Source organism: Capricornis sumatraensis, chromosome 1, assembly GCF_032405125.1.
Source record: "Capricornis sumatraensis isolate serow.1 chromosome 1, serow.2, whole genome shotgun sequence".
NCBI classification, from domain to species: domain Eukaryota; kingdom Metazoa; phylum Chordata; class Mammalia; order Artiodactyla; family Bovidae; genus Capricornis; species Capricornis sumatraensis.
In genome coordinates this window covers 261,351,732-261,364,377 of record NC_091069.1, presented here as the reverse complement: position 1 = coordinate 261,364,377, position 12,646 = coordinate 261,351,732, and the positions used below count along the sequence as shown (strand labels likewise).

The following is a 12,646-nucleotide window of genomic DNA, read 5'->3' as shown; positions in this document are numbered from 1 at the left end:
AAGGTTTCTTTTCTATCACTTGGCAAATTAATTTTATTAGTAGTAATTAACTATTACTTTCTGAGAGTTGTCTATTCCACCAAACATAGCCATTTTAAGATAGGGGTTTCTGTTTAGATGTGCACTTACTATGGATTTATTTGTATGTTTTAAGATATGTGACGTTTGAAGTTAAATTAGCATTTGCTGTCTTCCTAAGGACTGTTCAAAAGCCTATAATTATCAAGTTTTAACTTTTACTTAAATTATGTAATTACTTTTCCTATTTTTTTTTAACATATCTTTAAGGAATTCTTTGGTTTCTTCTGAAGTAAGATGTGATATTTTATAGTGATGTTTTAGAAGATGTACAAAGTTGATAGATGCAATATACAGTATAATTAACTTAATCTGGTAGCTTTACCCTTCTGTCTCTTTACAACAAATTCTTCTATAATATAATAAAACATTAGTTATGGGCAGGAACTTCACACTTGATATAAGTTTTATTATGACCAGTTTTATGTTAAGATCACATATGTGCTTGGAAAATACTTCTCCTTAATAGTCATCTTTTAAAAGCTAGAGGACTTTTGAAAAGTCCATATTTGGAAAATAACCAATATTGTTTCTACAAAAGGAAGCAGAAAAGAATAGAGCCGTGATACTCCAAACAGTGTTAATATATACAGATTTGAAAATGGAGGCTATTTTCTGTCACCAATAGGAATTCCTCAAAATAGCACATGTCTTACATAACATTACTAAGGAAACATTTATAGTTTGCCTAACTTGAAAAATAAATTTAGATCGGATTTTTTAAACTAATGATAAAAGCATTTGCTACTAAAAATTAGACATTCATGAGCTAGATTTAGCAAAGGGCCACCAAAAAGCAGGTGCATTATGTCTTAAAAAGTAAGAATTTTTCCAAATAAAGAAATCCTATGTAATGACCCCTCCAGTGTACTGCGGTGTTTTCTAAGATAAGCATTGCTGTTAGACCCAAGTTCAGTCCTCAGCCTTGCCCCGTGGACAGATGACTTGACTTAACCTCTGTTAGTTTTCTCAATTTAAAAACAGAGCAGTAATAGAACATTAATATTAAGCTACTCAGGGCTCTTATGCAGGTGAATGTACCTTAACCCAGTGCCCAGCTTATAATAGACAGCTAAGGTCGGTTTCTCTCATTATCATAATTATTATTAGAACTGCAGCAGACTTCGACTTGTGTGTGTGCTCACCCTCGCGCACGTGTGTGGTGTGTGCTCACCCTCGCGCACGTGTGCGGTGTGTGCTCACAGGCGCTTCCCCGTGCGAAGGGCGACCCCGGTAGCGTCCACTGTGTGTATAGCACGTGTGGCGTACATGCCTAGGACGGCCTGAGGAATTCAGCAGTGCGTAAAGGAGCAAAAAAAAAAAAGAGAAACCTTCACGGGACATTTGTGTTCTGCTGCACGATTCGCGTGAAGTCAAAAGCAGGCCCTCGTGCCGCACCCTGCCCCCGCGCGGGAGGGGGACTAGCAGAAGGCCCCTTCTTAACTACTTCCCGGCGCCTCTGTAATGATGGAGCGGTGTGCGCTGCCTTGATAAAAGCTATTCAGAGAGCAACGGCCTTTCTTTTACCTCCTCCGCTATTTGCGGAGAAGAGCTAGAGAGTAGTTTGTTTTGCCTGGAATGAACTACTTTATGAATTTTAATGTGTGATATAATATTAAAAGCTAAACCAGGATTAAAGAAGATTTTTTTTTGTGCTAAGCTAAAATAGTACTTAGTAGAGTGAGGTATGAAAGATTTTTGTTTCCATTTTTACCTGGGGAAAAAATTTCAGCTTTCATATTTTTGAAAAGCTGTCCAAGTCAGTTCCCCTTAAGCAGTAGCTTGTGTTTAGGGAAAAAAATGTGATTCCAGAATTCTAATAGCTTATCTCTGATAAGATGCCTATCCGAGCCAACAAGATGATAAAGAAGAGCTTTTCTAAATATTTTTAAAATGAGTAATAGAGTTCGTTAATATTTTTAAAAGTTACTGCTCTCACTTTAAAAAAATGTTTCATGTGCTTCTTTTCCACTTTTGACCATGTTAGCTGCTAGGAAATGGTTATTTGATTTTTTTTTGTAAATAATTTAAAATGTTTGCTTGTTGATTCAAGTGTCAATTGCTTTATTAAAAAAATTAAACCAAAGAAAATTTTAGAAGCAAAATTACAAGGTTGAAACAAATAATTATGGCCCACCTAGAAGATAAATTCTCAAGCATCATTTTTACAGAAGAATGAAAATTACTTACGAAACACACTGCAACTCCCAAGTTTCCAAAGCCTGCCCTCTTAACGACTGCTAAGCAGATCACTACCAAGGAACTATTTCTTCCAATGCACTGGACTCCGTGCCTCCATTTCCATAACATTCAGTGTTCAAAGCGATTGCAATTGCTTTTCTTTTCTCTTTTATTTAAGCAGTGAGAAAAATAGGTATTAAAAGGGACCTCATGGGGTGATCAAATCTATCCTTCTGCCTCAAAGCAAGACCACCCCAGAGCAAAGTTGTGAATCTCACCAAAGCAACTTTGTAGGCAATTTATGGTAATGCGGTAACTCTGTTGGCTCCTAAAGTGGTGTTTAGCAGATTATTGCTTCAAAGCCGGTGTCTATGCTTGGTGGCCTCGGTCCTTAACTGCCTCCCTGAGTGCCCCTGCTCGCTGGAGCCCCAGAGCTGGCGAGGGCACCTGTGAGTCCAGCCTCCTGCCATCTCTGATGCTGGTGGGCCCCGTGTCCTCCCCAGGGCTGTGGTCCAGCCGTTTCCCAGCATCCTTGTTTCTGAGCTCCCAAGGCTAGTGTCCAGGTAGGAGGGTCTAGCCACATCCTCCAGAGGTGAGTTATCTTGCTAACTGGCTGCAAGTTAGAAAGGGAGTTGGATGGCAAGCTGATCTTTACTTTCTAAGTGCAGGGAATTAGATTGCATAATTAATTCTGTCCCTCTTTTGATACCAAACATTTGGAGGCAAGGTGAAATAAGGATTAGAAGTCTTTCTGTTTGGGAGAATATGTCATCTAAGGCCCCAAATTATTCGTTTATCCTAAAGTGAGCTTCAGTTTCCACTGTTCATAGTAGATGAGAGGAAAGGTCCAAGACGGTCAGTATGTAGAGAACGGAATCTGGATTCTGTAAAAGGCGCGAAGAAAAGCGGTCTCTGATGAGTCATGTTGTCGGGAGCAACGTGGTCCTGCGTCTCCAGGAACTTTCCGTTTATGTTTCCATCCGTTTCCCAGTAAAAAGCAGCTACCTGGTTCATACGTGCACGTCCCAGGCTGGTTCCTGTAACTGCGTAATAAAAGTCAAATTTTTATTTTAATGATTGAAAGTATTAAGGATTGCTTTTTAAGTTTTAAAAAAGATTATGATATCAGTAAATTTTGAGGTTGATTTCCCCCCTAAATTTTTTGTCATTTTTCTGGTGATATCTGCTTATCATTTTTACCAAAGGGATTGATATTTGATTCCTCAGTCAAGATTATATAGTTTGAATATATTTTGTGTGACTTGCAGTCATGTTCTATTAAATATTGTAAAATATTTTCTTATTGTCTGGTTCCACAAGTTAAAAGGAGATAGTTATACAGGGGTGCCAGGAAGCGATGAAATAATTACACGGAACAGCTTGGACGTGCACTTGTAAAATGCAGCCACCTTTATGATAATTAAGCAAGGCACTCTACCTGTTTCATGGATGGATAGAAGATTTAAATATGCAGCTCTGCAAATGGCTTTGTTATGGAAGATTTTTAAATGAAACATAAGTGGAAAAGGCATAAAAAAAGAGTCTAAAATTAAAAAGGCCATAGTATATAATAGCTATTAGTGGTGCGATTGTCTATTAGGCATCAGGTACCCAACAAAGATACAGCATTGTGCATTACCGTTTTAATTGTGAATTTCCTTTGTTAGAATTGCAATGGAAGGTAATTGGGTAACAATTAGTTTAGGGTTTTCAAGTCTTTGAAACTATTCTGCTTTCCAGAAAACTTACTTTATGGCATTATAACTCCTGGTTGTCAGCTGGCAGTTGCTGTCATATTACAGATGCAATCACCTGTGGCAATATGACTTCCTTACCTTAAGCAATCTGATCTCCAGCTAATAACTCATGTTGAATGACCGCCCTGTTGATCACCTGGATCGTAAAAGGAGCATCAATGTCCAGTTTGGATGCTGAGCCTGAGAAGCTTCAAAACAGTTTGGCCAATGGTAAATGACAGGCATGTTCAAAATGTTTTGTAGGTGAAAACAGCTACTATTGCCACTGAGAGGAATGGGAAACCAGAGAACAATACCATGAACATTAATGCTTCCATTTACGACGAGATTCAGCAGGAAATGAAGCGTGCTAAAGTTTCCCAAGCTCTGTTTGCAAAGGTGGCAGCTACCAAAAGCCAGGTAAGCGCCTCTGCTCGGCGTGCAGACTGTTGATCTGCGGTGCCTGTGAACGTGCATCCACAGGAGTGTCTGTCTGCAGCTGGAACTGTGTCCCCGAGAGGTCACGGTCTCCCGGCGTGTTGACAGCTCTGGGGTGAGACAGGGTTCAGAGTCAGGTAACAGATCCTCGATTGTGTTTTCCTCCAGCAGCCGTCGTCCAAATCACAGATTTCTCAGTAAATCCCTCAGCCAGTTAATAGTTGTTTCCAGAAGAGTATTGTAGTGTGTAGGAGGTTTCTCCATCTGGTCTATTGTAGTGGAACAAATAATTTGAGTTATTATTATTTCATTGGAACTTGGGTGACCTTGACTTCCATCCTAAAACACTGTGAATACTGTAAACTACTGTGGTTCGTTTTTGTCCCAACTCTGGCGTCTACTGCCATTGGGCGCACTTATTAAAGCAGACTCACACACACATATCTATCTTTGCATATTAATAATTATGTGCACATATATATGACACAGATTTAATTACAGTTAGAAAAACTGTCTAAATCTTTTAGACACTGTGTATGATATATGGTACACAATTTTGATTATAGTTAGAAAAATTGTCTAAATCTTCTGAATCATGAATGAATAGAATTGAATTTGGAAAAGTTACAAATATTTACAAGATGACATAAAAAAGGATAGATAATGCAGTCTTTTATCAGTATGATTGTTGTAAATTGATAATTTAAGTTTATCAAATGGAGGGCCATCTACATGAACAAATTCACAGTTATCTACAAGCTCTTGTTCAAAGGCAGGAATACTTTGTAAAGGACCGGAAGAATGCTGAAGTTTCTTCCTCTTTGCTGAAAGATTTCGATCCCTGGGTTGGGAAGATCCCCTGGAAAAGGGAAAGGCTGCCCGATCCAGTATTCCGGCTGGAGAATCCCATGGACCGTATAGACCATGGGGTCGCCAAGAGTCGGACACGACTGAGCAACTTTCACTTCACTTGATAGCGCTATCCAAGTGAGATTGAGAGGCAGTCAAAGAAATTTTAGACAAATACATTTCATTATCATTAGTGAACTCTCCTTTTTAAAATAGCCTGTCTGCTGTCAACTTCTGACAAGATTATATCATCCTGAGACTTACTTACAATGTGATGTATTTATAACATAATACTTTTATTATTAGATTTTTCTGGGATTTTACTCTAGCAACATGAATAGTGGTCCTTGATGGGAGTTTTGCTTAAGAAGAGGTTGTTCTTGTTTAAGTTATAGGCTGGCTGAAATACTTAAGGGGTATCTTGGAAATGTTATATAAAAATGGTTAAACTCAAGCTGTGGACTGTAAAAATTATAGCTTTATAGGCCACATGCCTGCCTACCCTTCAATCACTGTCAAAGTGATAATTTCTACAATAATATGTTTCTTTTATTGTGAGATTCTAAACATCAAGTGCTGTTTAAACATTAAACTGAATTGTTTATGTTAGTGCCGTACCCAGCGTGTCATACATCAGGCCACCGTAATCTCTCATGGAATGTAAAATTCTGTCATGAATCATGGCTTGTATATCGGAAATTACTGTAATTTTGATTGGAAATTACAGGGCTCTTGAAATGTTTCTAATTATGATAGAATGTTAGAGCCGCTTCAAACCTGTGTGCGTCTTCAGATGTCTTCATTTACATGCCAAGACTCGGCATTAAGGAGCACTGTCCTGTGCGCGTCGCCCCTCACCCACCCACCCTGTGCCTTCTTGCTATTTAGTATAATTAGGATGAGGATCTCCTAGTTCAGCGTATTTAGTTGCACCTTTCTCTGTGATTATACAGCTTTTCTGACCTTTCCAATTAAATTACCAAGACTAACAGACTGTCTTCTTGTCAGGCCAAACACTTTCCCCAGATCTCCAAAATAGATAAACAGAGAAACTACACATGCATTATTGCAGTAAGGGGCAGCCTTAAAACCCACAAACAGAAACAGACCTTAAAACTTTCTGGTAAGTGGGCATCTGTCACCCAATCCCTGTCCCAGCCCCCCTCACCCGCCGACCCATTTCCTGTCTAACGAAAGCATATCTCCCGACTAGCAGCCTTTTGACTGCCTTCATTCTTGCTTTCTTTTAAACAAAACCCCAGTTCTGCCCGCCTAAGCTGAGTTTCTGATTTCGGAGCTATTCAGACAGATGTTCAGTTCAGTTCAGTCACTCAGTCGTGTCCGACTCTTTGCGACCCCATGAACTGCAGCATGCCAGGCCTCCCTGTCCATCACCAACTCCTGGAGTCCACCCAAACCCATGTCCATTGAGTCGGTGATGCCATCCAGCCATCTCATCCTCTGTCATCCCCTTCTCCTCCTGCCCTCAATCCTTCCCAGCATCAGAGTCTTTTCACGTGAGTCAGCCGTTCGCATCAGGTGGCCAAAGTATTGGAGTTTCAGCTTCAGCGTCAGTCCTTCCAATGAATATTCAGGACTAGTCTCCCTGAGGATGGACTGGTTGGCTCTCCTTGCAGTCCAAGGGACAGTGGTAGCAATGGGTTGATAATGTCACGTGAGTGATGTTCTGGGCAGGGTTGAGCATCCTTGCTTTGTGTCCCTGTCTTACAAAGCTCCCTGTGCGTCACTTTCAACCACGTCAGTTGCAGCTTCTGTGTATCTGCCATGATGAAGTGTTCCCTGGAACCCTCAAAGCTGCTGGCTCATCTTCTCGGTACTGGTTGAAAGAGAATCCAGTGGGCTGTTGGGGTCCAACAGACTGTTAACTTTCATCCCCCCACATCACAGTTCCCAACTACTAATTTACTGGAACTTCATTAGAAAGCATTTCTGTCACTTTCTCTTCATTCTTCAGTTGAGATGTTAGCTACCGTCTTCATGAAAATCTACAGGTTGATGATTGCTGAAAAATAAGACCATCCGAAAATGGTATGCATCACTGAGAGAGGAAGCCTGACTTCACAAGGGCAGGTAGTCGTGGACGGGCTATGCTCTCTTGCCATGGTTTATGTGAAGGAAATATAAAAACTGGAATACAAACCGAAACAGAGTCTTCAGATGAGACCGACCTGTTGCACGGTCAGAATTCTGAACTGTGAGTTGCTCGTGCCTTGGACGCACGTGCCGAGGCCCGTCAGCACACAGGTCCCGCCAGGTTCCGAGGGGAGAGCTGGAGGCACTCCCGTGTCAGCCCGTTCAGGCCCGTCCGCTTTTGTACCTGGCCCTGACTCTCTCTGTCGGCATTAACGTCCATCACCTTTCTTGGGCTAGCCCCCGCCATGTCCTGTACATTGCCTGCATTTAGTTCTCAGTAACCCTGTGAGCTATAACGCTGATTTCCTCCTTTCACACACGAGGGTCACCTGACTACAAGTAGGAGCGCCCACCCCAAGTTCTCCGCATCACTCTGTTAGTGTCTTCTCAGGGTTCCAGGCAGCATCAGGACCAAAGTTAGCTCCCCTCTTCCAGGAAAGAGGAGTTCGGGATGCTGAGCTAATCAGTGGTCGGAACGGTGGGGGCTTTCCTGTCTTCATTGACATCTTCACGGATTATGGGTTCTCGCCATCGGAGGGTTCTCGGAACCCGAGCTTCTTCACGCCTGGTTGGGGCTGGGGTGCAGCTAGGGGTGCCTGGTGAGGACTCAGAGGGGCCATGGTCCCGGCTCTGTCACTGGCTTTAGAGCACCAGAAGATGGGAGGGGTCTCATCCTGTCCTGTACGTGGGAAAGCGTTGAAATTTACAGCACTGTAACACAGACAGATAATGGCTTGTAATGTGTTAAGCCAGAGACTCAGACCTTCACACAGAGTGACTTATTTATTACCTATTTATGTATCGCAGATACCTTTCATTTTCCAAGTAAAGCTTTAGGTAGGTTGCCTCAGTGCAGGCAGCAGAATTCTTTTAAAAGACAGCACAGCCCTAGAAAGTTGTGGAGCCAGATACGTAGTAACTGTGGTCTGCCACGACTAACGCGCCAGCGTGTTTTCAGGAAAAGAAACCAGCTCTGCAGACCCCACCATTGCACCTGTATTACATTTTCTCTTCGATGAGTAATAGGAATGAGATTGTTTTTAACTCTAATAGAAATGTCTGGGTAAAATATGCAAGTGCAGACGGAAGGTAGGCTGCTTTCTGTGCTTGGGTAGGAAAGCAGGCTAATGCAAACTTTAAAAAGATGATATGCTTTAAACATAACGCGAATAGCTACAAATGAATACACTTTATATTCTGGGTATTCAAATAAGGAGCCGTTTTTTTTCCAAGTGAATCATACTGGAATTTTATCAAACATTTAGTCTGATAACATTCAAATAATTACAGGAGCAGAATTCGCTAATTTTACTGTTTAAAAAAATAGTTGATTTGGGTAATAACCATTATGGTATCAAGGTTCAGTTACTGTTCAGTGGTTATAGTGTTTTCATATGGGAGATGGAAATGGAATTCTTTCCTTAATGGTGGCAGATGTTGGAATCTAATTTTATTCCACAGCAAACCCCCTGAGAGCTCTGAGACTTAAGGTGTATGTCCAGCAAGGGGACACTAGCAGTGCTGTAGGCCTTGCCTTGTACATCGAGTTGTTACATTGATTTTTGTGTTTGTGGAGGTGGGGCTTGCAGGTGCAGTGATGCTGTCGGAGTGAAGGGCTTTCACCGTGCCGCTGCACCCCCTCTTGCATTTAGAAAGAGATTTCTCCCTGGTGCTTTACTGAACAGGGTATTTCTTTTAGGTAAAGCAGTCAGATGATGGAAATTCTATTTGACCAAACATGCTTTCAGTAGAATCGTTTGCAGTCTCTACCCACCGGTCCTGGCAAGTTACCGGACACTTTGGCTGCAACAACTTTGACTGGTGAATGGATGTGGTTTTTTGCACTAAAAAAAGAATTTCTGCCTCTGTGAAAATAGCATGCCAGTAAAAGCAACCAAATAATTCAAAGCCTCTTGCACGCTTTCACCTACTTTTCAGACACGTTTGTCGTGGTCAGACCTGTAGGACGGGAGAGAGAAGGGAGAGAGAAGGAGAAAGAGGAAGGGAGAGAGAAGGAGCACCTTCGTGCTCATTGGGCTTGTAGGTAAAAAAAAAGAAAGTATCTTTGGATTTGGAAGTTCTTAGATGGTGATTGGAATGCCTTAAATACGAGTAAGACATATCACACATCATCGGTGGTGGAAATAGGGCTGCTGTTTGTTGTTGAGTCGCTAAGTCGTGACTGACTCATTGCGACTCCATGGACAGTAGCCCAGCAGACTCCTCTGTGCATAGGGCTAAGAATACCATTTTTGTTGCTGGTTATAGGAATCTACAGTGCTGAAATCCAGGAGAAAAATCACATAACCATGTGCATTCTGTATACCAGATGCATTCTGTATTCCAGTGTGTCAGCAAAGGCATCTTTTATTTTGTCAGAATCAAATTGCTCTCCTGGAAACCTCACTTGGAAGCTCTGTGCTGACTCACTCTTTTGGAATGTTCTCGTAACAGACTTCGCTGCAGCACTATTTCACCTGTGCAGCCTCCTGTCTCAGACCCGCAGGAGGCCCCTGCCCAGTTCCGTGATTTCCGGAGCCGCGTGCTTCCCCGGCAGCCTGTGGGAAAGCCTTTCCCCCGTGTCCCCAGAGCCCGGTCCCTTGGGCTGACGAGCTGCCTGCAGCCAGGATCCAGGGAGGGAACCGCCCTTCTCCACCTAGCGCCTTATTTTATCTTCAGCTATCTTTATTGGTGGGGAGGAGACCCTCAGGAGATGCAGGTTCCTGGACCAGCTTCCAGGGAGGAGGAAGAGGCATGAGGAAGGCTTGAGGGGAGGAGAGCAGTGAGGCGGTGCAGCATCTCAGGACACGCTGGCCCGCCAGCTAGCCGCGCTGGGGAGGCTCCGTGCTGCCTGCGTGGCGAGGCCGTGCAGTCCTGCCCATCTCCTGTCGTGGTGTCCCGCACTGTGGAATCTCTAAGCGTCCCTCTGTCTAAATACCAGGGTCCCTATTGGGTTGACTTTTCTTTTTTTTTTACTTGAATTATGCTTTTGTTTAACTTTTTATTGGAGCATAGCTGCTTTATAATGTTGCGTCCCTTTCTAGTGTATAGAGTGATGCTAGTGAGTCAGGTGATGATGGTGTAGAAGAATAAGGGGCCCGTTTAGATGCCCACCGCGCTTTAAGTAGGCTCCTTGCGCTCTACAGCGTGCCCTCGTTAGTTTCCGATTTTACACATGGTAGCAGTAGCATATTTGTGACAGTCCCCCTCCCCAGCCAGGGATGGAACCCACGCCCGCTGCCCTGGAAGCAAGGAGCCTTGAGCACTGGTCCGCTAGGGACGTGGGCTTGGTTTCCTAAAGTGTAGACCTATCTTTATGTTTCTAGGGCTCCCCAGCCCCCGGGGTCTAAGGCCTGATCATAGGAGGTGAAGCTGATGTAATAATAATAGGCATCCAGTGCACAGTAAATGAGATGTAAGGCACTTGAGTCATCCTGAGGCCAGCCCCGCCCCCCAACCTCTGGAAGAAGCATCTTCCACAAAACCGGTCCATGGTCACAAAAAGTTTGGGGACCGCTGCAGTCTAGTTGATTGCTAAACAGGACTTCTGAAATTAAGGCTTTAAATACATAAACATTGACGTAATACAGCAGTTTAAAGGCACATGATTGTATGTTATACAGTGTTTTAAGAACTATATTTGTGAATCTGAATATGAGCTCTTTTCACATTTCTATGTTATAAAAACAAGCATGTATTTTAATTAATCTGGGGTTTGATCACAGAGGTAGGTTCAAAATTATTCAATAGAAACTTACCTGCTGATTATATTTTTGGCTAAAATATCACGTAAAGGGGTGTTTTCCCCTTACACACTTGATATTGTTTATTTCAGAAAGTCAAACCAAAGCTTTTTGGTTATCTTATTGCCACCTGAAAATCCTTAAAAATTTTTTTTCTAAAATTTAAGATTAAGTAACTGGAGTCATGTAAATATACATTCCTCATTCTCCCATTTAGTAAGTTCATTGTAACAAGTATAATCATAACTCATTAAGCCCAGTTCTCCAGCTTTCAAAAAATGGCATAAACCCTTTTTACTCGGGATTTGGAGAGAAGCAGTTTGTGACTATTGAGCCAGGTCTCTAAAGAGGGTGAGCACGTGGGGAAGTTTGGGGAAGGTGACCCCAGAGCGGGTCCTTCAAGGCAGGCCAGCGTGTGATGCGATCTAGGGTATGAGTATACCAAGCATATATTTGTAGAATCTATTGTATTTATTCTAAGGCTTCCTTTTGTTCCAAAATGTAATATAAGTTGAAAAGTGTAGACTCAGGATATCTTATGAAAGTTCCTCTTTTTGGAAGCCTTCTGTTGGGTTGACCAGAAAGTTCGTTCAGGTTTTTTCCACCCAAACGGAACTGTCTGGCCAACCCAATATAATTAGCTTGACAGTTGAAGAGTTAAAGGACGGGCTCCAATAGCTCCAAAATGGGAGTAGGGAATAGACCAGACCAATGGGGTTTTAACTCTCAGCAGGAATGAATTTCAAAACGGAATGCTATTCAGCTCAACTTCGTGTGTAATTATAACACTGCTATAGTTCTTTAACAGACTGCCAAGTGAAAAGACAAAGTGTTTTCTCAAAAGTCTCACCAGTTGTCTTTTATGGCTTGGGTAGTAAAGGTAGGTTTTATTTTAGCTTTATCTTCTTTTTCCCTCATATGAGAAATGAAAATAAAGGCCCTGTGAAATGAATGAGCTATGAAAATGCATTTATGCAAAATGACAATAGAGAAATAGCTCTGGAAGAAACTGCACTGGTAAAATTTCACACCAGTGAAAGGTCCTAAAAGAGAGATGGAAGAACTTATGTGGGGAATATGAATCTGATGTAGGATTTTTCGGCCCTGCTGAAAGAAGACCTTTAGTACCTTAAAAAGTAACCTTTGAGATTATTCACTCCCGGAACTGTAGGTGTTTCGCTTTTCTACACGCTGTCCTTTTGCCTGATAAAACGACACAACTAAGTCATGGACCAGCCGTTTAAATATCTCAGTAAACATCTATATCTGCATGTACAAAATATGTATATTTAAAGTCGATTTTAGAGATGAACAGGCACATAGCCATTCTATAACTTGTCATTAGATAGCTTGTAAAAAGAAAAGCTTCGATCTGCTGGCAGCATCACCATATGATTGCTAAAGAGGTGGGGCTGTCCTTTCTCCGAGACTTCGTCTGTTTTGGTGTCTGGTCATGAGGATGGGTTC

The 12,646-nt window shown here is 42.1% G+C and overlaps 1 protein-coding gene across 2 annotated transcripts in view; it reads left to right on the top strand.

The window, feature by feature from the left end:
• SATB1 (SATB homeobox 1) overlaps positions 1 to 12,646 on the top strand; it is a 75,233-nt gene that overhangs the window by 38,361 nt on the left and 24,226 nt on the right. For both annotated transcript variants that reach the window (XM_068973932.1, XM_068973941.1), the window contains exon 8: positions 4,260 to 4,415. In XM_068973932.1, the coding sequence (XP_068830033.1) occupies positions 4,260 to 4,415 (156 nt within the window). The remainder of the gene's footprint in view (positions 1 to 4,259; positions 4,416 to 12,646) is intronic.